The 27,228-nt window shown below is 51.1% G+C and overlaps 9 protein-coding genes across 9 annotated transcripts; 5 read left to right on the forward strand and 4 right to left on the reverse strand.

Annotated features, from left to right (window-relative positions):
- Positions 1 to 283: 283 nt before the first annotated feature.
- Positions 284 to 1,411, forward strand: ALTATR162_LOCUS4472 (uncharacterized protein; the record flags this gene model as incomplete). Its single annotated transcript, XM_043312083.1, has 1 exon — positions 284 to 1,411. The coding sequence occupies one exon, from the start codon at positions 284 to 286 to the stop codon at positions 1,409 to 1,411; it is 1,128 nt and encodes a 375-aa protein (XP_043168018.1).
- A 429-nt stretch (positions 1,412 to 1,840) lies between these two features.
- ALTATR162_LOCUS4473 (uncharacterized protein) lies at positions 1,841 to 5,658 on the reverse strand (the record flags this gene model as incomplete). Its single annotated transcript, XM_043312084.1, has 3 exons — positions 1,841 to 2,053; positions 2,112 to 5,359; positions 5,523 to 5,658. The coding sequence occupies 3 exons, from the start codon at positions 5,656 to 5,658 to the stop codon at positions 1,841 to 1,843; spliced, it is 3,597 nt and encodes a 1,198-aa protein (XP_043168019.1).
- A 1,172-nt stretch (positions 5,659 to 6,830) lies between these two features.
- ALTATR162_LOCUS4474 (uncharacterized protein) lies at positions 6,831 to 8,040 on the reverse strand (the record flags this gene model as incomplete). The annotated part of the gene is made up of 4 exons (XM_043312085.1): positions 6,831 to 7,196; positions 7,248 to 7,778; positions 7,826 to 7,879; positions 7,927 to 8,040. 4 exons carry the CDS (start codon positions 8,038 to 8,040, stop codon positions 6,831 to 6,833), a joined length of 1,065 nt encoding a protein of 354 aa, XP_043168020.1.
- A 203-nt stretch (positions 8,041 to 8,243) lies between these two features.
- ALTATR162_LOCUS4475 (uncharacterized protein) lies at positions 8,244 to 10,406 on the forward strand (the record flags this gene model as incomplete). Its single annotated transcript, XM_043312086.1, has 1 exon — positions 8,244 to 10,406. One exon carries the CDS (start codon positions 8,244 to 8,246, stop codon positions 10,404 to 10,406), a length of 2,163 nt encoding a protein of 720 aa, XP_043168021.1.
- Positions 10,407 to 12,029: 1,623 nt separating this feature from the next.
- ALTATR162_LOCUS4476 (uncharacterized protein) lies at positions 12,030 to 14,872 on the forward strand (the record flags this gene model as incomplete). Its single annotated transcript, XM_043312087.1, has 3 exons — positions 12,030 to 12,278; positions 12,336 to 12,405; positions 12,459 to 14,872. 3 exons carry the CDS (start codon positions 12,030 to 12,032, stop codon positions 14,870 to 14,872), a joined length of 2,733 nt encoding a protein of 910 aa, XP_043168022.1.
- Positions 14,873 to 19,031: 4,159 nt separating this feature from the next.
- Positions 19,032 to 20,177, forward strand: ALTATR162_LOCUS4477 (uncharacterized protein; the record flags this gene model as incomplete). The annotated part of the gene is made up of 1 exon (XM_043312088.1): positions 19,032 to 20,177. The coding sequence occupies one exon, from the start codon at positions 19,032 to 19,034 to the stop codon at positions 20,175 to 20,177; it is 1,146 nt and encodes a 381-aa protein (XP_043168023.1).
- A 79-nt stretch (positions 20,178 to 20,256) lies between these two features.
- ALTATR162_LOCUS4478 (uncharacterized protein) lies at positions 20,257 to 21,860 on the reverse strand (the record flags this gene model as incomplete). The annotated part of the gene is made up of 2 exons (XM_043312089.1): positions 20,257 to 20,468; positions 20,525 to 21,860. 2 exons carry the CDS (start codon positions 21,858 to 21,860, stop codon positions 20,257 to 20,259), a joined length of 1,548 nt encoding a protein of 515 aa, XP_043168024.1.
- A 651-nt stretch (positions 21,861 to 22,511) lies between these two features.
- On the reverse strand, positions 22,512 to 24,530 carry ALTATR162_LOCUS4479 (uncharacterized protein; the record flags this gene model as incomplete). The annotated part of the gene is made up of 4 exons (XM_043312090.1): positions 22,512 to 22,899; positions 22,945 to 23,207; positions 24,009 to 24,249; positions 24,301 to 24,530. 4 exons carry the CDS (start codon positions 24,528 to 24,530, stop codon positions 22,512 to 22,514), a joined length of 1,122 nt encoding a protein of 373 aa, XP_043168025.1.
- A 1,619-nt stretch (positions 24,531 to 26,149) lies between these two features.
- Positions 26,150 to 26,913, forward strand: ALTATR162_LOCUS4480 (uncharacterized protein; the record flags this gene model as incomplete). Its single annotated transcript, XM_043312091.1, has 2 exons — positions 26,150 to 26,204; positions 26,255 to 26,913. The coding sequence occupies 2 exons, from the start codon at positions 26,150 to 26,152 to the stop codon at positions 26,911 to 26,913; spliced, it is 714 nt and encodes a 237-aa protein (XP_043168026.1).
- Positions 26,914 to 27,228: the final 315 nt, after the last annotated feature.

Below are 27,228 nucleotides of genomic sequence, written 5' to 3' on the forward strand. Positions count from 1 at the left end.
CTGTACCAGAAATCTAGTATAGCGCTTTTAAATGGAAGGTGAAGCATACCAAGTTGAAGACCAAGGTCACGAAAGAGTTCTGTGAAGCTTGAAGCTAACTGAGATTCAGCGTCTATAGACGGCCAAGCCTCGTGTGGGAAGGTCCGACGTCATCCGCTGATTGATGCACGGACTCTAGTGCCCCACCACCTGGGCTGCCGGTAGAACAAATGCACCTTACCTTCTCACAAGGACACACACTTGGGTCGCATTAATTCAGCCGGTAATCGAGTATCCTTTCGACATGGAAATAGATGAGTACAGCTTTGAAGCCTGGGGGCTGAAGTTGGAGGAAGTAAAGACGGATTTAGATGAGCTAGAAAAGAATGTATCCGCTACCCAATGCGAGCGACAAGCTTGCCACCGTCTAGCAACAGCATTCCATGCCGAGCTCCCACGGGAATTAAGAGACTATGTGTACAATCAGATAATCGAAGAGCCCATATTGTTCCACGTTGAGAACTTACAGCACCGCAAGAACGCGTACGTCGATCACCTTGAACGTATATACAGCCCATCCTACGTCGGCAATGAAGTCGCACGCGAGGCAGCAGAGTACTATTACTCCATAGTTCACTTCTCCGCCAACTTCAAGGAGATGGAAAAAACAATGACAAAAGACGTGTTCAACCTCGGCGTCAAACCGTACGTGTATATCCGGACACTGCATGTGCGCATCAGAATCGATAAGATGTTCGACAGTCCTATAAGTCGAGGAAGGGCAAAAATGAACGGCCGACTCCTTGAGGACGACGCTGTAAGAGAGAGTGTCGTGAAAGAAAAGAGCAAACTCAGTGATCTGTACCAGAAGCTCGGAGCAGGACTTGCTCTCTTCATGGGGAAAAGAGAACCCTCGTCATTGAAGCTTCACGTCGACTTGACGCTGGGCGAACATCCCCATTCTGACATTCATGGACTAACTCAGGAGGATATGGTCACGGCTCTACGAGACTACGAGCGCGGGTTCATGAATGTAATGGAATCGATACGGAAGCCTGTACATGATATGATACATACTGGCTACAACGTTGAAGTCACGTGGCGTATGCTGGACGTTGATGACTACTCCGGGCGCACTTGCTGCGCCGATGGTGATTGCGGCGAAAGTGACTGCAACAGTGACGGTGACAGTGACACTAGGAGTGAGGAGGGCTGTGGCTGTTCTGAATATGATGTCTGGGATGAACATGATGTCTGTAGTCTCTATAAGGATCGGAAACTGGGCTTGTTTCGCCTCAGTAAAGAGGAATGGGAAACGGTTCGTACCTTCCTCAATATGACACTCACCATCCACCAGAGTACCACTAATTCACCCTTTTTTCTGGTAGGAAAAAGCCACACACGCCTGCCTCTACGGTCACTACAACCCTGAAGCGCACTACAAGTCCAGAGGCCTACTACACTACACACACATAGAGGAACACCACGATGTGGTGTTCACCAAAAACCTACCTCAGTACAGGGCTAGGTGGGGCTATACCTCGTTTGCAAAGTCGTGTTGGAAACTGGTGGGATAATTCGAGTGAGTATGCGAGTTACCCGATGCCATTTGATCCGAAAAATATATCATGCATAGCATCGTCACAGAACTCAGAATGAGCGCAAAATAACCTCACGTAATTATAGTATCACTTCATAAATGCCCACATCAGCAACAGCGCACAACGTGGTTACACTTTCCAAACAATCGATTAACAGGCCAAATCCAAGCCCGTTGAGGGACTACCTACGGATCAACACAACGCTCTTTGTCTAAGAAATCCAACGCTAGCCACCCATTGTTGAAACTGCGTTACATGATTCACGCCACTTCTTGCGCTACTTTCTTGCCTTCAACGCCATTCTGCAGCCCTTCGCTCGCCTCTTTGATCGTTGGCACTGTTTCAGACGGCACGACAAGCGATGCGCCGTTGACAGCGCCGTTGGTAGAATCTTGGTTCGGGGCTTGGAGTCCTTGGCGAACTTTGAGGACGCTATCTACGATGACGGCATCGATACCTTCGTTTCGTTGGAGCTATTACACAGTCAGTAGATGCTGCGGAAAGTAGGTGGGGGTTGAATTGATGACTTACCAAAACGTTCTTTGGATCGTTGTTTAGCATGCCGTACGAAACGCATACTAAACCGCTTTCCTTCACCACCTTGACCAGCCTCGGACACATGACCAGAGGTGTAGCAGCGCTGACTACGCCAAGTAGGTTCCAGCGGCTAGCGAACCGAATAGCTTCTTGTAGACTGGCCGCTCGCACATCTCCCACGGGCGAGGTTCCGGCGTCTGTAAGGAACAGCACAGGAATCGAGGGTTGCTTGAATGACAGCATCAGGCAGATGTCGGGGTTGAAAGATGAGAAAATGATGTTTCGCTTGCCCATCTTGTCGTATACTTTCTCCAGCACGGTGTCGACAAACGAGTTCAGCTCTACAGCATACTGGTCCATCTCCTCTTCTTCAGATTCATGAAGCATCGGGTATTTCATTTCGACGTTGAATCCAACCGATTCTGGCAACTCATCAAACATGCGCTCTAGGGTTGTGAAGGATGATTGAATAGAATTGCCACGGCTGTTGCCCTTGAAGCCCTTCTTCTTGAAATCGCGGGTGTACTTCATTCGTTCGGTCAGCTCGTTCTGACGATCCGTGTGAATGTTGCGCTGTTTCGAGTTGTCTACTGAGTATGATCGTAGTCGACGTGTGTTGGGACGGTCATCTGTGCCATTCGTACCGTTGGGGACTGGCACGGTTTCTGGTGAGCCAGTGCGAGAAGACCGTGGCTTCTGACCCTCGCCGATGTGAAGAAATTGATCCAGTGTGAGTGTGTGTACAGGTGCGTCGATACCAGTCTCGCTAACCAGGAAGTCGTGATAGATGACCGGCACGTGGTCCTTTGTCAATTGAACGTCAAACTCTACGTACTCCGCCCCCAAGTTGGCAGCGGAAATGAATGACTGTATCGTGTTTTCGCCAAGTTGGAGTGACGTGCGTGAAGCCGTGTTCTTTCCAAGACCGCGATGGCCAATGACCATGGTCGTTGCAGCCATTTTCTTCCAGTAAGTATGTTGCTCCGTAACAGACATAGCTGGATGGTGGAAAGGAGTGATGATCAAAAAGTTGAAGTTGACCGTGCCGATCACGTCCAACGTTGAGGCCGCCACGATCGGGACCTTCATGTCTCCTTGGAGTGATATACGCTTAGATCCAATACTGGTCTTGATCGTTGACAGCAGTGCCACTGCTCGTCCCACAACACGCTCTTGATTGCCCGCGTAGGTTGGTATGATATCGAACAGCAGCTTGACCTTGGAAACATCGCTGGTCATGAAGGTGATAGGCTCAGTCGCGATGTTCTCCTGAATGGGCAAGTCGATCACCGTGGGTTCTCCATTAGCGCCAGATGCATTTACAACCACAGATAAAGCGGTGTCCAGTTGCGTCGCATGCGCATCGGCAAGAGGGATGTCATCCAGTTTTACAGCGGGTGTGTCTTTCCTGATGTCCATAGAACCGAGGCTGACCAAAACCATCGTCTCTTTCGTCAGATAACGATGACCAAAGGTTTTGACAGGCTCAGGCGCCTTCTGAACAGGAGTGTTGTTGTCTCGGTTCAGGTTCTTGGATCTTCGCTCATCAAGCGACGATTGAACAGGCGAGCCTGCTCGAGCGATCCGCGTATCCGTAGGGGCGACTAGATGTGACTCTGTGGTGGGGGTAAGTTCTGCTAATCTTGCCGCTATTTCCATGTGACCGCGAAGGGCGGCATGCTCCTTTGCGGTCCAGCCAGAGTTATCACATTTCTGCAAATCAGCTCCGGCAGCGGCTAAGATCTCGACCATGGAGAGATGGTCATCGACACAAGCAATGAACAATGGCGTCCAAGCAAATGTCTTCTCGGCCACATCGACCTCCGCCTTGTTCATGCTGGAGCCTCTCAACAGTACTTTGGCGCACTCGTCAAAACCGTAGCGTGCTGCCATATGTAGTGCGGTCTCACCGCCTTCATCCTGGTAGTTGACGTCCACACCGGCTTCAACCAAGAGCTTGACGATTTCTACAAAGTTCGACCGAGTCGCTAGAGTCAAGGCTGCTCCTGATCTCGCGATGGCTTTTCGAGATGCAAACCGTTCTTCCTTAGTGCCACGCCAGTTTTCTGCATCGAGGAGGGCTTTGGTGGTGAGGGGATGTCCGCCCATCACGCTAAGATGTAGAGGAGCGTTACCCTCAGCATCCTGCCAGTAAGTAGAGTCAATCCCCTCACCTACGTCGAACTGACCCCATTCCTGCATGTGCTTCATGACTACTTGGCAAATGACTACAAATCCATATTGCGCAGCATAATGGAGCGGAAACCTGCCGTAAGAGTCACGAGATTGGAGCGCGCCGCGCTGCTCAGCACGGAGCTGGTCAAGTAGATAGATGAGTAACTGTACCGATTCGTCGTTTTCGCTGAGTAGTTGCGTTGACTCCTCTTCGGTGGTCGTACAAGGGCGAGGTTGGCGATTGGGGTCAGTGGCAGGCACTATGAAGTTCCGTGTCTCGCTCGAGCTCTGAAGAAGGGTTCCATCAGCACCAAACGTATCGCCAGTCTTCGAACGACCGATATTAATGACAAGTCGATGAACGCAGTTGCGCTTGTTGATGTCGTCTTCTTCTTCTAGTGAGATGATATCCTTTAGTAGTCTCTGGATACAGGACTTTGCCCGACATGAAATAGCACGTTGCAAGAAGTTCAGAAGCACTTGCTGAACGGAGGAACTAGATATGCCGTTGCTTGTGGTTACTTCTCGGAGTTGCTCATTGAGATCGTCGACTTTGTCACCGCGGATAGCCGTGTCCACAGCGTCCAGGATGCCCGAAGGAAGGTGTAGCGAGCGACCTGGAACTCTGCCTAAGGAGGCAGCGGAATGAGTAGAGCCTGTATCGTCGAATGTCTTGATGTCGCTAAGACCCGATAACCACTCGTTGACTGCCTTCATATCCTGGTTTAAAGGCAAGTTGTGCGCGAACGGCTTCGGGTTGACTTTGGACGCTAGGTAGCGTTCTTGGAGGCAGACGGTCTCGATCTTCTTGTCCAGCTTCTTGGTGATTTTGATAAATCCTCGACGGTTCACTTCTCCATACCATTGAAGCTTTCGCATTGAGCCACGCAGTTCAAGCAGCGCACCCATGAGATCTTGCGCTTCATCCTTATCGATACCCTCAGGCAACTGTGTGACTCGTCCGTAACGGCCATGTAAAAGTCGTAATCGTCGAGCGTTTTCTGCGTATTTGCGGTTGTAGAAACTATCGACGTCTTCGAGGTTGCGGTCGAGCGAGAAGAAGAACTCTGGTGGTAGATGTTAGCCATGTATTCAACTAATTCCAATACAATAGTCACAATTGACATGTGCTCGCTGGTGACCAATTCTAGATGGCAAAGAGCTTTGCGAATGCCGCAGAGTCATGAGGGTGTTTGATATGAAGCTTAACAAGGAACACAGTGAACATACCAGCAAGATCGGGAGCTGAGCCATCCTTCGAAGCTTCAGCAGCGTTCTTGATGAGCTTCTTGAGGCCCTTGTAGTTGATGTAGGACGCCGCCCATTCGGGGACCTGATTCCGGGGTAGATTATGTCCAAACTTCATCTTGGAAGTGGAATAATAGTCGTTGGATATCTATGGTTGGATAGAGCTCGATATTGAGCTTTGGGGTAACTCTAGAGCGTATGGAGGTCTAGCTTTGCGCAAGCGAGGGCGGAAAAGTAAGGAGATGTAGCGGTAAGTATTGAATGATCGGCAGGGCAAGAGCCAGAGTATAATTCCATGCGACCTGCGCAATCAACGCGTTAATGTTGAATCTTTAGGGTGTGCTCGAGGCGTCCATTCTCATTGGATGAGACAGAGCTCGACAAAGGCGCGCCTGCAACATGGTTAAACGGACTGTCAAAAGTAGGGAAAGCCGCAGCTGAAGCCTGGGGGAAATACACTGGAGCGGCGGATCGCTGGTCAGTGTTATCGGCGTGGTGTTAGAGGTGTGAGTGAAGGACGTTCAGATGAAAGAGACGTGGTTGGTGCGTCGCGAGGATATCCAATGACGTATGGCGACAGAGCGCGCTTTATTCTATCACTCCCCGCGAGCGTAAGCAGAGACTTGTCTCTTTTATACTGCAAGTCGCTGCAAACCTTGAGATGCTTCGGTTCGCCTGTGGATCCCTGCCCCAATTATCGCATTCGACTGCGTCCCGCTTGAGCGCCTCTTGCGTCGGCGGATCGCGGCGGTGTATGTTTGTCAGCTTGACTCGTGAAGGACATACGTTCAGAAAAACCTGTTCTTGGCGCTGTATTTCGGTGTCATAAAGCAACTTGTGCGAGTCCGAAGCGCAACATAACTAAACGTTGCACTGGTGACCATCGTGAAGATTTGAGCTCGGGCGCACTAATGGGGGCAAGAATGCACGCGACTACCTTGCATAGCGGCATCCATGTCATTTGTGGTGATAGCGGGGGGGGGGGCACGGCAGCTAAACCGGCCACACCGCATCAAAGAATGATTAACGTGGATGGTGGGGTTGCATTGATACTGGCTATGTGTTCTCCGCGCGATTGATACTCAGGGCACGTATGCGGCACGTTCATGCATCGTACTGCAGCTCTCTCCGCTCTGGGGAACCTGGCTTCTCCAGATCCCGCCTGGGCGATTAGACCCTTTCAGCTAGTCCATCCATCGAGCCCGCGAGCACTGGAGCATGCAAGGGAAGGACTTGGCGAAGCAGCAGGCCTAGACCAACTTGGAAGAAGACTCTGGAGTGTCAGCTGCTTCACGAGAAAAAGAAGGCATTGCCCTCATTGTCCTTTCGTTGCACCTTTGACAGGTCCTTGTCTGGTGCGTACTCTGTCCACGCACTCGCAGGGAAAATATGCTTGTTGCGCTCGTACCACCGCCTGTCCACAACCTTGGTCAACGCTGGGTCTTCACCATAACCCTCCAGTTCTTCATCTGGTATACTGGACTCCTTGCTCTTCTTCTTGAGGGGTTGAGCAAGCGGGTCGTATGTAGCCGGATCTACTTCTGCGTCGGCATCGGTCGCGCTTGGAGTAGCTTTGGTGGGTTGCGCCGAGTAGTCGAAGATACGGCCATCAAAGCCAGTGACTCTGTTGAATAGGAAATGGTAGATTTCGTAATGCTGCGGCTGTTATTAGCTTGTTGATATAATGTTTCAGAGTTTAATGCTTACATGCGGTAAGATGACTTCACCTCTTACGAGCATCAAGTCGTCTACGCTGACCCTGGCCCAATCTCTTCGACTCTTGTCACCACCTACGCCTAGCTCTGCACCAACTTTTCTGGCCTTGTCTAGGAACAGCCATATCTGCTCGCCCTTCTTGATCCTACATCGTCCACCTGGAATATTGGTGCCATCATAGAAGACGAAGGGTATCACTACCTCGGTCGCCTTGACTGCGTCACGCATGACAACAAAGTCTTGCCGTGCCAGTTCTGCTTGTTGCGCTTCACGTTGGAGAGCCGTCTTGGTCATGACGCGAGGCTTGAGACCGATGCTCGAGTTTGCGCCCAGCTTCTTCTTGAACACCTTCCCTTCTGCTTCTGGGGCAGAACTCTCGGCGGGAGTGCCTTCGCGAGGGGTGGGCGTCTTGGAGACATTAGATTCGGTGTCTTCGCCTTCGTCTATGCCGAATGACAGCTTGCCTTTACCGGCTACTTTGCGCTTCTTCTTGAAAACGGGTTTTGGCGTCGATGCCCTGTACTTTGCAAATTAGCGAGCATCCGATGACAGCATACGAATGTCCATACCCGTCTGTAGGTGTGTTTTCGCCTGAGCTGATTGCGGCGTCGCCTCGCTCCTTTCTGTCGAGCGCCTCGGCGCGTCGCTTGCGGTAGTCATTGAGGTTGACGAGGCCGACAGTTTGCGCCTTCAGCAAATCTTCTGCTGTCGCGGCCTGGGATGTGAAACGCGCGTTACCAGACGAATCTGCGCGATCGCTTGAGCTAGAGTCAAACCTATCCATGTTCGTAGGATGATGTGGGTTGGGAGATGCGACTACCAGAAAGTTGATGGTGCAAGCCGTAACTGGAAAGATGATCGCGCTAGTGGCTCGTCCCGTGATTGCGTGAAGGCGACGCGATCAACCGGAAGGAGCACCCACCCTCACTCCAAAGTATTCTCGCCCCAGCACCTCAATTCGCCGGGACATACACGACATGCACAGCGATGGCACGTATCGTACAGGATTCAGATGAAGAGCTCGACGACGATCTTGAAAGCGACCTACCGCCACCCAAACAACCAGACGCGTCCGCGCAGCCACCCAGCAATGAGACCCACGGCACTGGATCCACTGGTAGGGTCGACATCATGGAACCGCATTCCGAGCCAAAAGTACTGACATGTAGTTCAGAATCGCTGAAGAGAGCTATCGAAAAGGCGCACCGAAATCATCTCCAATCACAGCCCAGCCAGGATGAGCCTCAGTCATCAGTGTCATTGCCTGAATACCCAAGCAAAAAGAGAAAGACTGCTGTTGATCCAAGCCCACTCAAGCCATCTGACGATGCATCGGCCAAAAAGAGAGGCCCGATCACCTATGGCAAGGCTCCTAAATCCATCTTCGGTAGTTCTCCAACATTCAAAGCTCCGCCCGAGGACCCGTCAGGCACAAACCTTGCACCTCCTTACGAAATTGATTGGCTTCCGGAAGGCACTATGCGCGACAACTACGCCCACCACGAACCAGCCATGTTCCCTGAGCCTTCTAGTACTGTCCCCAATGCCACTATGACCCAACAACACGTTTTGGAAGTTGTCAATGCTCCGATGATGATGGGCCAGGAAGTCGAAAGTGAAGGTCCCCGTTATTTCCCTCCACCCGAACCATCAATACCATGGTCAGACCTCATGAAGTTCACACCTGCAGAAGCGGCTGACCAGACTGAATCATCCGATCGTGACGCACCTCCGACTGATGTTCCGTCGACCACGCCAACCCGGACGACACAGGGAGGCTATGAGTACTCTGCATCCCAACGAAGCAGGTGTGAATCTTCTGTTCCTCCGAAAGACAGTCCTCTAAGGAATGGGCTTCCTCGTCCTGAAGCCAATGAGATGGGCCGAAAGGCAGCGTCTGGTGAGGCCTACCCTACAACGACTCTGGTTTTACCTTCAACGGCATCACCAGGGACCCAAGAAGGAGGTTATGGGGAAGCTCAAAAGACACGTTGTCGTTCAAAGTCTCGACCAGTGCCTATAGGTGGCTCTGATGATGATCTTGCCGTTCTGGAGCTGCCCAAGGAGCAATACAAGCCACGGCCCAGTCGCTCAAGATCGCTGAAGGTTGAAGAAGAGCAACCCATCGATTACTCCGTCCGGCCCGAGAAGGCCAAGAAGGTTAGCAGACGGCGGCAGACAACGGCTGCAGTCGATGCCAACAAGATCACAACCCCCGAGAAGGTACGACAAATCTGTGACATGGGATTTACACCTTCCACGACCTCTGGAGCCCTAGAGCGACACAACGGTGACGTCATACATGCTATTGACTGGCTAGTCACTAACAATGTTGGCCACGACGAGCTTGCACCACCAAGTCCAGCCAAAGTTAAGCCGGCCATGAACAAAAGCAACGACAGCCCAGCAATGGATTCTGAGACTATGCAAGATATCATGCGCAACCTAAACGAGTATCGCAGAGATGATACTCAGGTGTCTGAGCAGGAGGTTGTTCATGTTGCGGTGGCAAACGATACTACTATGCAGTCAGACGCTGTGGAGGATATCACAAAACCTCTAGCGACAGAGCTGCGCTCCCCTACGAAAGTGCAGGTGGTAATATCTAAGAAGTCGCCAGTTGCCGTTTCTAAGCAGACCCCAAGCTCTGTCGCGGCCTCGAACAAGAAGGCAAAGCGCAGGAAAACCACGTTAGATCAGCCTGAGAGCGAACCAATTGAAGCAGATGATGCTGTGTCTGAGGCCGTGCCCGCGAAGAAGAAGGCGCGTGGTCGACCCAAGAAGACTGCGCCTGCTGTTCCGCCTAAGGACCCCAATCCAGAACTATTGGAACAAACCGCGGAGGTGAAGCAACATGAAGAAGTTGCACAAATCGTCGAGCCCGAGTCAATTCCAGAAAAAGCAAAGCAAGACTCGAAACTCGCACCTGTGGAGACCAAACAGGCGCAATCGTCAGATATCACGGTCTCAACGACTGCCAGTCATTCCAATCCACCATCGAAATCGTCCCCAGCCACGACGTCAGAGACCCCTGAACCAAAAACGAAACCTATAACTGCATCACCACTCAACACAGGGAAGGTGCCGTACCGCGTAGGACTGAGCAAACGGGCGAGGATCGCTCCTCTATTGCGCATCGTGAAGAAATGATCGGGCAAGACGTACGTCTCCTGCCACGAAGACATCACAAACTATGACGTTACACCACATATCACCCAACTATGTACCTGAACTTAATGATACCCACTTTTACTTGGCCATGCATTCAATCTCCACCTCCTCGTAAATATCGTATACATGGACCAGCTGAAGTTTTTCTAGTGGCGCGCCTGCCTTAGCCGAACCACAACTCAACATCTGAACAAACTAGAAGATGCAGCTATTCGGGCTCGACGTTTGGGGGCCCATAGCGTACCCAGTCGCATCTTCGTAGCGCTCGATCAGCACTATACAACAGATTGCATTTTGCTCCGCCTGTTAGTATTCTCACTTTGACGAAGTCTTGAAAAATCCAGCATCGCATTGCACATAGGATTTGCTTGCCGGTGGTTGATTGCCGCCCACGGCATTATCGATTGTCGAGAGCGGAAGCCAGAGCCCGCTTAAGCTTGGCGGTGGAAATTAAGGCTGATAGGGGCTTCTAGCATCGAATCGCATCCATTAGACGACTGCCGGAGCGTTCCCAGTCCTACACCCCTGAGCTTGGCGTCAGGCATTCGTCCAAGAGCTGGGAAAATGTGACTCGGAGTATCACGTTGCGAGCGATACGCATGACGATGCGACCGTTACTGGTGGGCTGTCGCTTAGTCCCAATACCACGGCGCGAGGTGTTGCAACAACAGCTGACAGTATAGACATCGCAAACAACGAGCGGGTATTTGGACCTCATGCTGATGGAAGCAGCATCGAATTGCGAACACATCGGCCACCGATTATATCAACAAACGGTGTTGTCCTTGTACAACTCTTCAACCTCAAAGTTCTTTGACGGCTGTCGCGTACCGAGAAAGCCGAAAGCGAAACGGCCTCTGATTCCTACGCGAGACGCCATCGAACGCCACATCGAGCCATCAACGTGAAAACCACGATGTTTATGTGACGCCAAGTAACCCGCTAGCCAATTGTTGGGATAGGCCCCGCCGGCGATCATCCCACTTCAGTGTATCCGCGACGGGAGCTGGTCAGAACCAGCATCGCGGCTCCCATATTTAGACCCGGTGCCTTAATGGCATGAGCATGACAGGGACAGGTCGGCTTCAGGCTCTGTCATGTCCCTTCGAAATCGACATGAACACAGGATCTCGCAACTGACAAGTCTGTAAGGCTGCTAGGTTACCAAGACGTTCAATTACAGCGGGACATGAGAGTTCGCTGTATCACTATACGGTGGCTTACATTAGGCGCCTTATCAATCTTCGCAGTACCATGCCGTCTCCACTGTCCCTTCGTATCCCACGAGAGTTTCCCAGGGCCAGCGCTCTTGGCTCCAGATAATAGTGTGCTGACTTCTTTCAGTTAGTGGGTCTCCACTCTTTGCAGCTACGCCACGAGTCGCCCTTGAAGGTGCGTCTATGGGATTGTGGGTTATAAGTATATCGGTTCACGCTCTTTGCATTCTTCACTCGTCTTGCTCTGTACGCATAGCGACCGTCACTCGTTTGTCCTTATCGCTTAATTCTAATTGACATTATTGTCCTACACACTCGCTTTCACTCTAACAATCTAAGTCGAATACAACGAATATACTAGGACTGTAAAACTTAATCCGCTAAGATGCGTTTCACCCAAGTCGCTGCTGCCTCATTGGTAGCACCGCTCGTCGCTGCTCATGGCATGGAGGGTATGCCAAGGATCGTTGGTATGCCCAGGCAATTGAGGGCCAGCAACCCTTTCGCTGGTTTCCAAGACCGTCATTCTGCTCACCCTGAACCTGTCATTCGTCCCCGACAGTCCGCCGACGGACGTTGTGGTCCGGACGGCAACAACCAAAAGTGCGCGGACAACGAGTGCTGCTCAAGCGCCGTACGTATATTCAGTTAGACCTTTTGTATTTCGAGTATGTACTTACAGTAGAAACAGGGATACTGCGGTACTACCAATGAGCACTGCCAAGCGCCCGACTGCTTGTTCAACTTTGGACCTGCATGTGGTATGACATATTCTATTCCCTCTACGATGATCAGCTTACTAATGGTGATACAGACGCCAACAAGACTCCTGCCGGAGCAAGCACCCGCAATGATGTCCGTCCCCAGAAGGGAGCCATCCCTTACGGCGGTGCTGGCATATACGTCTGCAACAACCCTGGAACGGTTGCGATCACCTACGACGATGGTCCATACATCTACACAGAGAACGTTATGGCCCAGTTCGAAGCACGTGGAGCCCATGCCACTTTCTTCATCACTGGTAACAACATCGGTAAGGGTGCCATTGATGAGAACTGGGCGAGTGTCATCCAGAAGATGTACAACAACGGCCATCAGGTGGCCTCCCACACTTGGTCTCACCAGGACCTCAGTCTTATTACCAAAGAGGAGGCTTACGACCAGATGATCAAGAACGAGATGGCTATCCGTAACATCATCGGCAAATACCCAACCTACATGCGCCCACCGTACTCTTCCTGCGATGATGACTGCCAGGATGTCATGAAGGATCTCGGCTACGTCGTTTCCTACTTCGATCTCGATACCGATGACTACAACCAATTGACCCCAGAGAAGATCCAGGTCGCCAAGGACAACTTCAAGAATGGCATTGACACCCGTAACAGCGGAGACCCATACGATGGTGACAGGCTTGTCATCGGCCACGACATTCATCAATTGACTGCTGAGAACCTTACCGCATACATGCTTGACTACCTTTACGCTCAAGGCCTCAAGGCTGTCACCATGGGTGAGTGCTTGAACGACCCCAAGGAGAACTGGTACCGCGACTCTACCCCTGCTCCCCCCAGCACTTCATCTACCCGCACCTCTTCTTCAGCTGTCCCTACTCCTACCGGTCCCACTTCCAAGGACGGTATGTGCGGTTCTACTGGTGGCGACCAATCTTGCGTTGGCTGGGTCGGTGTCGGCGGTCTCCTCGGCGAGTGCTGCTCTCAATACGGATACTGTGGAAACACCGCCGACCACTGCCAGACTGGCTGCCAAGCCGGTTTCGGAAAGTGCGGTGCTCAGCCCAGTGCCTCCCCCTCTGCCTCTGCTTCCGTCTCTGCAAGCGTTACTGGCCCGGTCCCCACCCCTACTGGCCCTACCACCACCGATGGATCTTGCGGTGCCGCCAACGGCGGCATGACTTGCATTGGCTTCAACGGCCCCGCTGGTCTTAGCGAGTGCTGCTCCGAGTACGGATACTGTGGTAACACCGATATTTACTGCGCGGCAGGTTGCCAGGCTGGTTTCGGAAAGTGCGGTGCTCAGGATGTTAGCAGCGCTTCTTCTTCCGGTGCTGCTAGCTCTACCCCAGCTCCCTCTTCCTCGGCCGATGTCAGCAAGGACACCGTCTCTTCTTCCGTATTCTTGAGCTCTTCCGCTGCTTCTTCGTCCGCCGCAAGCACCACCGTTGATGCTAGCTCCAGCGCCAGCCAGGCCTCTTCCGCACCCTCTGCCACTCCTACCACCTCTGGTGAGAGGTCCCGCGATGGCTCATGTGGTGGAACCAAGGGATACACATGTGTTGGTTTCAGCACCCTCGAGGGCGTAAAGTCTGAGTGCTGCTCTGCTTGGGGATACTGCGGTACCTCCGAGGACCACTGCGGTGCTGGTTGCAACCCGGTCTACGGCAACTGTCCTTCGGCCTCTTCTTCGTCTGCTTCTTCTTCCGTCGCTGTCTCCAGTGCTAGCGAGAAGTCTGACTCTACATCCTCCAGTGTCGCCACACCCACATCTGAGGTTGTCTCTTCATCCGTTTCTGCTTCAGCCTCTGCTTCAGTTTCTGCCTGGGCCTCTGAGTACGTTTCTGCGTCCATCTCTGAGCACGTATCCGCCTCTGCTTCGGCTCCGGCTTCTGCCTCAGTCTCCGACTACGCCTCTGCATCTGTCTCCATCTCTGAGCACATCTCCGCATCGGTTTCAACCTCTGCATCTGAGAAGCCCGAGGAGCATGATTCCACCTCGGTCTCCGTCTCCGCTTCTTCCACCGACGCATACCCCACCTCAACCGCCGAGTCTGCCTCTGCTTCAAAGGATAGCTACCCCACCAGCTCCGTTGTCTCAGACGACTCATCCTCCTACCCCGTCTCTACCCCTGGAAACTCTGAAGCCCTCCCATCAAGCAGCTCCGTCGCTTCTTCCGCCTCCGCGTCTTCCGAATACCCCGCCTCCACCATGACGCCCACTCCCATCCTCCCATCCTCTTCCTTCTCCACCGCTATCGTCCGCCCTAGCTCTACTTCCTGCTCTACCACCGCCACTCCCACACCTACTAAGCTTCCTGTCTCTGAGAACGGAAAGTGCGGTGAGCACAACGGCGGCCAGACGTGTGCTGGTTACAAGACTCTTTTCGGTGTTGAGATGGGATGCTGCTGCAAGCAGAGTGGACGTTGCTCTATTGACCCCTGGGCGTGTGGTCTTGGATGCGACAAGGGCTACGGAAAGTGCTGGTTCTAGATGATGACGTAGGTGATTGGGTTATGGGCTTTTTCTATATTCTTGGTAAATTTTTGCGTGATGAACGAAGGGTGGCTTGTTGTTGGATTATGTGTAACATGTAGAGAAACAATACATGATGATGAAGATTCCCTTGGTGCTTTGCAGAGTTTATTCTATGTGATGATTGTTTGGTGACGCATATCTTAGTTCCCAGCCACGCTGGGCATCGAGTGTGCTTCATCTCCATCATCGCCCTTGCCCGCATCCACGTCGTCATACCCATCATCACTCACCCTCACCATCGTTTTTTTTCTTGTCGTCGCCCTTAACTCCATCCTTTCCCTTATCCTCAACATCGCTGTCGTCCTCGTTGCTGCTGTCATCCTCAAACTCTTGCGCTTCATTGTAACGACCATCGACGTCCGACTCGGAGGGATCCTGGATACCTTTCTTGACCTCCCATGCAATACGGACCTACTTTTCCCATTTATTGTTTCGACGTCTTCCCATATAGGCCACCGCCTCTGAAACCCTGAAGCAAAAAGCAGTTCTTCTGCGTATCTGCCCTCCTGTTGCCAAACACGCATCGTTACGCCTAATACAGCCATGTTTGCGACAGTGTCGCGGAAGACCTTCCTTCTGATCTTGCGTAGTTTTAGAACACCTATATCAGAGGAACAGGGCCCATCCCAATACCAGTCCTCGAGCTCGAGCGACAGCTCAACCGTTTGGAGGCCGATAGTACGTGCTAACTCCAGGATAAGGTCAATCCTCTAATCGCTTGCACCTAAACATTGGATGTGAAGAACCTCAAGACTATCGGGTAGATATTCATCGGGACGGGGTAAGGTGTAACAACTCTCCACGTTGAGACCCGGGATTGCCAGTTCTCAAGAGATGGACATATATCTTCAGTACCCGTAGCTTCGATACACCCTTGAAGCTGCTGAAACTTTTTTGGCTCGCCATTCTCGGGATCCCAGTCATGTTGCGTCCAGTGTAGAATCTCTAGGTCAGGTAAAGAGCTTCGATTACTTGAGTCATGCGTCGGAGATCATGGCTGTCGCATTCCTCATCGTAGCCAACATCTCGTGCACCGATTTTGAACTCTTTGATATTGTCGAGTTCCGAAAAAGAAAGAATCTCTTCAAGAGCGGTTGGGTCAAAATAAGCTTTTTTCATCTTCAAAACTCGTAGATTCGTAGCGATTGCGGGACTTGGGTAGGGGAAATGGACGGATGGACGATGGCCTATGCATAAGTTTTCCATCCACGGGAGCACAGGTACTGTTCTGTGTATATGACCGCGCATACAGAGATTCTTCAATTGGCTGGAAGGGAAGATATATGAGTTCTTGCCGCTACGCCTCCATCTCCAGACTAGGAGCTCCGTTGTAATCGTCAGCGTCTCATTCCAGGTGTCAAGATCCAAGTGCTTTAGATTTGTAGCGAGACGAAGGATAACAGCTAACGCGCTATCAAACGACGATTGATCGCGGTAAATGCGACTGAACCAGCGTACACTGGTTTCCTTGTCTAGTCCCTTACTGATACTCTCGATCATGTCTCTTACAGCGGTGATACTGTTCCAGAAGTCCAGGTGCTAAGTATAGTTAGGTTCGCTGACGTGGCGTGGACTAGTTTGGCGAGCCAGTGTAATACTCTGGGTCAACTTCGTTAGGTTTGGTCGGTCGAGAATGGGGAGGAAAAGAGTAGTGATTTGAAAGAAGTGATCTCCATGGAAGACAAGGTCTCTGTAGAGGAAGGGCTCCGTCAGGACCCTATAACAACTTCAGACTTTTGACATTGCATTGACTCCGACATTACCCAACCGCCGAACGATGTTCTGGTCCAACTCTGTTGATAGCTTCTCCATCGTCATCCTGCCTTGATTCGAGAGGTGACGCTTAATACAGCAGGTCAGAAAGATAGAACAAGAGCGTTCTTCGGACCCATTGTTTAAGTTCAGGAGAGCTTGACAGTAAGTCGTGTGAGTGCGATTAAGCAGTCGCTTGACTATCACAAACGGAGAAGCTTGCCCATCCTGGTCATACCCGATCTGTATGAAGTCAGTCCACCTTGAAGGTAGTCCCCTGGTATTATGATATACACGCAGCTATGTAGAACGCGGTGGTAACCTTTTTGAGTCCGTCATAGACACGAAACGGGAAAGCAAGCCGCTTCGTACGCCCTACATTCTACTCTCAAGCAAGCTCATGCTCAACGACGACTAGACTTCGAATATTCATTGTCAGCATTTGCCCGGCAGATAGCTTATTTGTGATGGGTATAATTGTGCGTTGTCCAAGTCCTTTCTGGGGGTGTCATATCCGAGTGGAAGAGCAATCAGGGTAGGTGTGGACAACAATGTGGACAAAAACGTGATCTTATCGGCATTTAAACAGTCGGACGCTATTACCAGCTGAGTGGCTAAGCCGAACGACGAGAAGGTGCTCCCATCGCCGGACTGACCATTCACCTCCACCTTGCACTACCATATTGCACACCTGCCAGTGATTTGCACCTACCGTCAAAACGACGAATTCTAAAGGTGTAACGCGGCGCTTCGGTATGCGAAAGTAGGTGACTCAGATGTGTTCTGTATCGACGAGCAAAACATAAGGTTAAGATTTATCAGCAGTTTTTGTTAGCGATCATGATAAACACGGTATCTTGCGATGCACGCTCAGTGGAAGTTGTTAGAATCAAACTGTATATCGGTCAAGACATGCGTCATGTGCATGGAATTCACCATAATCTCTCAATATGCCCAACTCGACAGTGATGCTAGACATGCTGCATGCTGCAAGTGCGAATCGCCGGCCCCTTGGGAGGTAATTTGTGATAACTCGAAAGGAGTCATTCAGCTGCCAAGTTGTGGCGCGCAGGCTTCGTACAGCGAAGCAATGCTTGTCTATACAGGCCGGCGAAATATTCAGGGGCCTGACCGGTAAATATATCGATCTCAATATGGTGGTCAATACTACAGCCTTTTTAGCCACACCAAAACTCTGGGCCAAAAACGTCATACATACCACAATCAAACCTACCCCTCAACAACCCGTATCACTAAGATCCCCAAGACCTCCAGACCCCGCGCCAGCAAAAATGATACGAGATCATGACAAACTCCACGTCTGCTAGCCACGAGAAAACGTGCTCGTATGGTCGTCTCATCAGGACGTTTTTGTCGCTGGCGCCGCATCTCAGGAATATTGGATCAGGGCTATTTTGGGACTTAGCTGCATTGGTTGGCGTCGGGCCATGTGGGCGGATGTGGCTGGTGACCCGTGGATGCCTGTCATTTCCTGATGGCCCGCTGAGGACTTTTACATCGCCAGCATCTCCACGTCTCGATAATACAAACGACCCATTGAAGAGATCTTCTCATTCCCTGCATCGATAGGAATATTTACGTACAAAGAGTGTCACAAAATCTTCACGATAAAGAAAGAACACGGATCTATCCGGAGAGTCAAGCCACCTTGGCGCCTACGCCGAAACTCCCGGTGGCACATCAACGCTACCGAAACCCCCAAAAGCAGCCTAAACCAGGGATGAATCATAACCTTACACGCGCGCAGACCCTATGGATGGCGCCTTAAACCTTACCACCCTTGTCATGGTGGTCCAAAAGTCCAGATGCAGTGTGGCTGAGTGCAGAAGTAAAGTGCGCCGCTGGTGTGATATGATGTGTCTGCGTTTCGTATCCCTCTGTTGTCTCTCCAGCTTACTTACCTTAGTGCCCTTTACTCCAATCCAAAGCGCGATTTCAGGGCTTAGGCATACCTTAGCGAATGTAGCTAGGACAAGCTCCGCGAAGAAAAAGCACGACTTGCGGACGGCGTTCGAGACTGGACTGACTCTGGACTGGTGTTGGTGCCGTGTAAGCGGAGTAGCGGGCGGGCGTCACGCACGTTTTAGTATATGAGCCTATTCAGCCCGCGTTTGCGCTGAATCGACATCGTCTCTCTACATCATCGAGTTTGTTGCAGCATTATTGAGCGCAGTTTTCCTTCCTTCTCTTGTCAAGTGTTGATTGCTAGGTGACATTCGTTCGCTCTTCTTTACACCTTTTACTAGCAGTCGATCACCCGTCTTACTTCTACATATCCTTGTTACATAATTATTCGGATACTGTCACTACATCTACGAATCTCGAAAAGACCAAAATCGCCATGTCATACCTCCCGCCACTAGGAGCCTTGCTCCTGCCTCTCACGGCACTACTCGTCCAACCTGCACTCGCTGCCAACCCATATACCAGCTCTATGAGCGAAACACCGAGAGACAACAACCCAGACTGTGATTGCTATGTCGTGCAATCTGGTAAAGATTCGAATACACCAGAGTACTTCCAGTACTATCGATTCTACGACTTCCGAAACCTGCCAGGCGCGATGAGCGAATCGCCGCCGTTGCTCAACGACACAGAGACCGCGGGTATGATGCCCACATGGCAACCCGATCTCTTCAACAGCGATGCATGGAACTACGATTGGGGGATTCAAAACTGGAGCAAGCCGGCTACAGACGACTTCCCTACACCAATGAACAATTCCCTCGCGAATATCTTCCTCGGCGAAGAAGACTCCACGTCCTACCTCGCACTCCGTACCTCGCGCATGGAAGACTACCAGACAGCCGGTGAAATCGAGAACCAGCAAAAGAACCTCATGCACGTCTCGATGCGCATGTACGGTCGTGTTCAAGGCGCCAAGGGTGCGGTAGCAGGATTCTTCACCTTCTACGACGACGACAACGAGTCCGATATCGAGATCTTGACCGACGATCCCAAAGACAAGATCCGCTACACGAATCAGCCCTCAGTAGGCGAGGACGGCAACGAAGTGGCTGCTGCATCCGTTGGTCCCACCGACCTCCCACGCTGGGACGACTGGCAAACGCACCGCATCGACTGGCTTCCCAAGAACAGCTATTGGTACCTTAACCAGAAGCAAGTTGCTGCAAACACTTACTCTGTCCCTCGCGAACAAAGTTTCCTCGTCCTAAACATGTGGGGTGATGGTGGAGAGTGGAGCGGCCAGATGAACGTGGGCGACAATGCTGAGTTCCACATCCAATGGATTGAGATGACGTTCAATACCAGTGGACCATATGCTGGCAAGGCCCAGGAGGACAAGAGGGATACCACGAGCTTGTTTGGAAGGAAAAGGGCTGAGAAGGGGTGCAAGACTGTTTGCAAGATCGATGACGTGAAAGAAGTCGGTACACCGGAGGTTGATAGCGGTGCCATGAGCATGGGTGTTTCTTGGGGATTCTTGGCTGTAGTTGGCCTCGTTTCTGTTGTTGTCGGATTTTAGAGACTTGATCAGTATGGTAATGATTGTATTATATCTCAAGTCACAAACTACGTCTAGGTCTATCTTATGGTAATTCGATTCATCTGGAAACAGTGTTCCAATAGCCATGGTCCAAGTCGTCTTGCATCTCCTCTGGTGTTTGGCGGGATACCTGGCACGTACTACCTTCAACGCAATGTCGCCGACCATCTTCAGCATCTGAAACAAATCCGGTGCAGTCCACTCGTGGAGGTAGACGCAAACATTGTGTATAGGGAATCAGATTTTCAAACCAATGAGTGTTAGGAGAAACTAGGACCAGTTAGCAACTTGCTTCTTATATCGAAACGTACCCGGTGATGAATTACCCCAAGTCCCGCAATCTACTCGCACAAAGATGTCGAAAGTGATGGCTGGTGCGAGCGTTAATGCATCCTGACGAATCCCCATGAGGTGCTTGAGGTAGTAGTTGATGCGGTCGAAAGCATGATCGATCCTTTGGTACCAATAGATATAGATTTGCTTCAAGTGAGGAAATTGCCCGTTCTTGTGAGCTTCGAATAGACCCGTGAAGTACGGACTCATGTCCACGTTCCATGCCCTGCAGGGGAGATCAAGCCACAGCTCCTCAATCGTTGGCGGAAGAGCATTCAATAGAGTCTGAGTGCTTTTCATACTATACCAAGGTGGGGTATCATAGCCGAAGAGGGTGTACATTTGGGCTCGCAAGAAGGTGAGCGAGGTCAAGAGGGGACCCGTGCGGAATTTGTCTGGTCTTCCCCAGGGGTTCAGGTCAAAGATTTCCGACTGATCTCCAAGTGATAATCTGGTAAGAGTGTCGGCATGTTCTACAAGGGCCATGCCAACATCTTCGTAAAATGTAATGTCGTAGGGTGACATCTCGTATGGCAATACCACTTCAAATTCAGTGATTGCTCTGCAAGCACGTAACATCTCTGCCGCTATAGAACCGCTGAAACGTGGAGATAGTAACGACAATCTAGTGATGGGAGAAGTGCGCACAGGCCATACCCAAGGTATCCCTATGAACGTAGAGTACATTTGATCCGGCAAAGACCAGAGCCCGCCGCCAACGACTTTACCGCAATTACCGAGGGTAAGATCGGTCAGATTCGGAAGAAGAAAAAATGGTAGCGCGTTACTGACCGGCCAGTCGAGGTCGTTGCGGTGTATATCAAGATGAAGAATTTTGAGCTTCGCGAATCCACCATGTTGAGCATTGTAGGCGAGACTGTTAAGCAAGAAGCTCCTGTGAGTTTCGTCCAACTGCGATCTGGGAAAGCGAATCCAAAGGCGTTCTAAGTTATGTGCAGAAAGAAGACACGGTGTAAGTAGTACGTCTTCTCCGAGAACAGCTCGCTCGAGAAGATCATAATCGTCGGCGTATGCCTGGTTGTGATTCATGGCTGATACGAGATTGCCGAGCCACTGGTAGTTCTCTGGCACATCGACAAGCACTTTGTTTGCCTCATCATCAGCTTTCTCATCATCACCCACTTGTGCGTCGCGTTGATATCGCCTTTGATAGCGACAGGATCTTCTAACTTCAGTTTCTCGTAGCCAATGCTCCTCGGCGTCATTGTCATTCTTTGGGCGTAAGTCTTGCACTCCAAAAACATCGCCCACTTGGAAGCCGTCCTCCATCTTCAGTCTCACATTCTTGATGTACCGACATAACTCCATATTATTGAGCAGGGTACGTGGAAGCTGACGGAAGGCCGGACTATCCATGTTGCCCGCCCTCTCTATCGATTCATAGACGAGTGACGTGGCAACGTCTTTAAGTCTTCGGCAGACGCGGCACAAGACCACGAGATCTCGCGGGGGATCAGTGGCGCGTGGTGAAGAGAAGCATGTAATTGGAGGTGTGATGTGCAGGTAACTGAAGATATGGAGGAGCAGTTCATTTGGTAGTTCCTCCATAGCTCAAGATTTAGGGTAAAACCGACGCTGAGTGCAGGAGGCAAGATCAAGATGGTCGAGGCGAAGAAGTCGCGTTCATAATATACGCGCCTGGTGCCTGGGGCCTGGTGCCTAGTGTTAGCGTCAGGCTCCCCGCGCTAGTCCTGCCCTTGCCAAGGTTGCAAATGTCCTGCTCCTCCCATCCCTCTTGGCGACGCTCTTTCCTCGTGTACCGCATTATCGTTACAGTTTTTACATCACGAGAGTTGATGTTCAAAACTGGAATCTCGTGTTTCTGCTGTGCATACGGATCTGCAGCTAGCCGATCCCGCAAATTGTTCCTGTGCATCTCTAGCATTTGCTGATGATAGCGATCGCGAAACTGCCGGTCTTCGTTCATAGTTCGAGAGAATTTTTGGTAGTCAGAGCCGACTAGTGTCGTAGGCTATCGTTGTAAACGTAGCAGCAATGACCCCTCCAGTGGTTCCAGCAACTTGGGCAACCTTGATCGGTCTTATAGCTGTTATCGCTGCCGCATCCGCAACATTGCCAGCGGTATACTGGTGGCCTCCCAATATCTTTAGACCAGTGTACTGATGGTGTCGCCGTTTTTCCAAACGAGGATAATTGTAGCTTCGCAATATGTCCAGACAAGTAATCCATGAGCGTGATCCGATGGAAGCAGAGCTTGAGCACATCTTCTGTAACCTCGTTCTTTCTCGATCCATATATTTTATGCTTGGATACCGCTGTACTCTGTGCCGTCTCGTCTTCTGAACCGAGCTCGACGATCCGCTGATACGTCACTGGGCAATTCTGACTACCCTTCTTCAGCATCTGTCTAAACCTCATCCAAAGAACTTACCAGATGGTACCCTGACCCTCAAAAAGCTCGTTATCAGTCCCACAATGTGGACAAGCTGTTGTTTTGATCGCTCGAAACTTGACGCTCAAGTGTCTGCGCTGCCCGGGCTTCATAATGCTTTTCCAAGGCGACCGCAGGTCGAGGTCGTGCTCGCTCTCATCTTGAAGCAAGAATTCGCCTCTTATGAACTTAGCCGAACCCTCGACTTTGAATCTATCCTCGAGTATATCTCTCGCGAAATTCGCCATGTACTGCTGGAATTCCTGAGCACTGTCAGTCCTTTGGACAAGAATCTAGGACTGTGCTGCTGTGTCATACAAGCAATGAGCCAATCCTGTCGAGACTGAAGCCAATGACTCGCTGGTCGATTCCAGTGAAAAGAGTTATGGGGTTGCTGTAGAACACAGGCTGTGTGATACTTTGCTGTGAAAGGACCTGCCGGTACGTCCCTGGCTGAATGTTATGCTGCGACATGCAGTCCAAAAGCACACTTGATGCAGTATCTCGCTGACAGAGTGCAATAAAACCGAAAATTACTGAAAGTGAGGGAAGTGTTTGTTCCGCAGCTTGGTCTTCTTGCACATCGCGGTGTTCGTGTTTGCGACAATTTTGATGATCGGAAACTCGCCCCGCGTTTTCATAGGGCCTGATGGAGTGTATGTCTACTTATCCGTCAGCAACAGGGCATACCGAAATTGAAATTCAGCGTTAGATGGAGTCATTTAATTTCGACTATGGGGAATTCTATTCCTAACCTTGCGCCAAGATCTCCGCACAGCGTTTGATCTGCCTCTCGACCTGCACCTCTGCGAGATAATTCCTAGTATGCGCCGAAATAGTACTCGACTCTTCCCAATCGGACAAAGTTATATCCTCCAGGCCTTTCGTCACGTCAAACCGGAAGTAGGCAGCTTCCGGAAGCCTGTGTGAAAGGTGGCGATGCACAGCTTCAGAATGGCTCGCCATTTTCTTGAGTGCACTGAGGATCGATCGCCGTTTATCTTTAATGGCGATGACACCTCTTAGTTCGGTTCCGATGCTTAAAATGCAGTCGTATTTGTCACTTGGGAATATGTCCACTGCTTCGCTTGAAAAATCTCGCTGGGGTTGTTGTGTCCAAAGCCTGCGTCGATGAACTCGATATTTTGGTGACCGAGGAAAATAGATTCGAAGAAGGTAGTTGCTGCAGAGGTTGCGCGCGCAATCTCCCAGATCTTGCAGTGCTTGAAATCGTCCCCGATATGATATGTCTTGAACTTTGTAGGGAGTGCACCGACGTCTGCCTTGGTGACGGCGAGTACGACACTATTGGTTGATCAGTTGTCGAACGTTTTCATGTGGAAGAGCGATACCTACGTCTTCACGCAGGTCTTGTCAGCAAAGACGGCTTCTTCATCACCCGTGTGTTCTTTCACAATCTTCTTGACAGCGTCTGCAAGGCTTTTCCCCGAAAACTTGCCTCGGGGTGACGCTGGCATGTTGAGTTTCCGACAAAGCCATTTTCTCTTTGGCGTAAAGGCTTGCTCTGCCATTCGCTTATACGCTTCGAGACACTGCTGGACGGTCATACCCAGAAGTCCAAGCATGATCGCAATGATTCTGTAAGGATCAGCTTCGAACCACTTTAGCTGTTGAGTTTAGACCTACCCCCCTGTACTTGTGCCTCCGATCAAGCTAAAATACTTGCACGGTCAGGGAGTCTCTTCCAGTTTGCAATCATCCCTAATTTGCTCCATAAGTCGTTGTAAGATCAAAAAAGTGGAAATGCCACGAATCCCGCCTCCATCTGCTGGTGTTCAGTTCGTGAAGCTTTGTTGTTGATCTTGTGTTTGACTCACCTAGGCATAGCAACCGTTTTGGCTGCGAAGCCAGAGGCCTCGCAGACTCATTCATCTCCATGCCTCCTGGCCGATGTAATTCATCGGCTGAGCTGGTTGACAGCTCTCTCGACATCGCGTTCCAAGGCTGAGCGAGCTCGCGGCTGCAAAATTTGAACCCTTATCTCTCAATATCGAAGAACATATGCTTGCTTACTTCAAATCTACAAGACCGTAAGTGCGTTCGTCCTCGGGAGACATCAAGCCTTCAGTCTGTGGGAGAACGGGGAGGGTCCGAGCCTGCAGCCCGGTCGATTGACGCTCCATGTGCCGTCTTCAGACAGTGCTTGCTATATCGTAGTGTAAGTCGGGAAAATAGCGCCCTTTGCGTCCGAGTGCGGGATACTGACGTGTTGAAACTGTGCTGCGGCGGTAAAATCGTAATGTTAAAGGGCTGGAGATTATCAGGCGGGCAGACAAGGCTGCATACATCTGTCCAAGAATAGACGACACGTGATGCTGCATGACCGGCTGAGTCTGGAGGAGCGTCACCTACGATATCTAGAAGTACGATAGTGCTGATCGTAAACAACAACCGCAGTATGTAAAGAGTACATTCTCATGAATGCGCTGTTCTTAGGCTTTCGCAATCGTGCCCAACAGACAGCCCGTGGAAGACGATATCTCTGAAGAGGCAACATATCCCCTAAGCGCACAAGATATGCTACCAGCCAGCCTGGACTCACCGGGGATGACCAAGATTGATTTGCTTCGCTTAGAAAGCATATGTGAAAAATACACAGAGAGTCCACTGCAACACGCAGCCATAAAAGTCATCGTCGCTATAGTGGCGACCCTACCTTTGGAAGTGTTTGAGATATCGCTCGACATGGAGCGTTAGGATATGGAGGACGATGGAGTAGTTGAGTTGTTCAAGCCGATTCGCAGCCACTTGTCCATCGTGATGGAAACCATGTCTTCCCTCGGGACCAGGATACGAGTTTGACGTAAGAAGGGCAAATTCTAAGAGAAATTGTTGTATGAGCCAGGATTGGCGGCAGCGGGACCACATTGGACAGACTAGGATGGCAAGTATCGGGCAGGTTACTATCGCTGGGAGGGCTAGACGGTCCGCCATACCTGCACTCGCTGATGCTACAGTCAGGAACTACATATTGACAAAATAATGGAGACGTAGAAAACAACGAGAAGGGAAAATGGGCATGTATATGAAGAGACAGAGACAGCTGGATGATTACGTCATTGACACTAGGATCTTCCGTGCCTCGGTCATAGCGGGGTTAACTTTCTGGAGCTGAGCTACGAACCGCCCCATATACGCGTTAACGTGACCAAGTTCACTGCATTGTAGCATCATCCCCAGCACCATGGAGGAATACAAAGCCAAGTACGCTATCCACGAAGCCTGCCGAGAAGGTCAAGGTAATTACGGACCCCCATTGCTCGCGAAACCAAGGCTAACAAATCCCCAGTATCTCGAGTCGACTCTCTCCTCGCCGCAAACCCCAAACTCGCCAATCTCCGTGATCCAGACGACCGCCTCCCCATACACTGGGCAGTATCCTACAACCACTTCCCCATCGTCCAAACGCTCGTCCAAGCCAAGTCCTTCGACCCCGACGTCACAGATGGCTCCGGCTGGACGCCCCTCATGATGGCATGCTCCCGCAAAGACGCAGAGGCAATAGTCGACCTGCTACTCTCCAAAGACGCCGAAGTAAACGCGAAGAACAACAACGGCCAGACCGCTTTACATTTTTGCGCATCCAAAGTCAACCTCGACATCGCACGTACATTGCTTGCGCAAAAGCCGCCTGCTTCGGCACGGATAAAAGATAAGAGAGGTCAGCTTCCGCTGCATCGGGCAGCAGCGGTGGGTAGTGTGCCGATGATGAAGGCGTTGTTAGATGCGAAGAGTCCTCTGAATGCTACTGATATGGATGGCATGACTGCGCTGCACCATGCGATGAGCGAGGGGCATGGAGACGCGGCACTGCTTCTGCTGACTATGGGCGCCGAACACGACAAGAAAGATACCGATGGCCATGTTCCGCTGGATCTTGCGCCGGATGCGAAAACGAGAAGCTTCATACTGCAGGCGGCGGAGAGGGAGGGCATAGATTTGCTATAAGAAGTCGATGCACTTGACGTCTAATGCTGCATTTACGGAGTCCATACGATACCCAGGGTTATGGCGCATTCAAAGCTATCACACCAAGCACGGAAATACCTTAATCGAGCTTTTGTCTGAAATGGTACTGGCTTCTTCCATCAGTTGCCTGGTTAGTTGGGGTGGTGCTAGCTTGTGATCATCGCTCCCGACCTCAACACTCCCGTCCCTCTTCTTACTGCCCCTCATACCCCGCGTGTTCTGCACTTCGGACCTATTGCGCAATCGTACTCATCACCTGCATTAGCCCCCACGTTCTTACCGGCATGTCATCAA

The sequence above is a fragment of the Alternaria atra genome, assembly GCF_907166805.1.
Source record: "Alternaria atra isolate CS162 genome assembly, contig: 23, whole genome shotgun sequence".
NCBI lineage: Eukaryota > Fungi > Ascomycota > Dothideomycetes > Pleosporales > Pleosporaceae > Alternaria > Alternaria atra.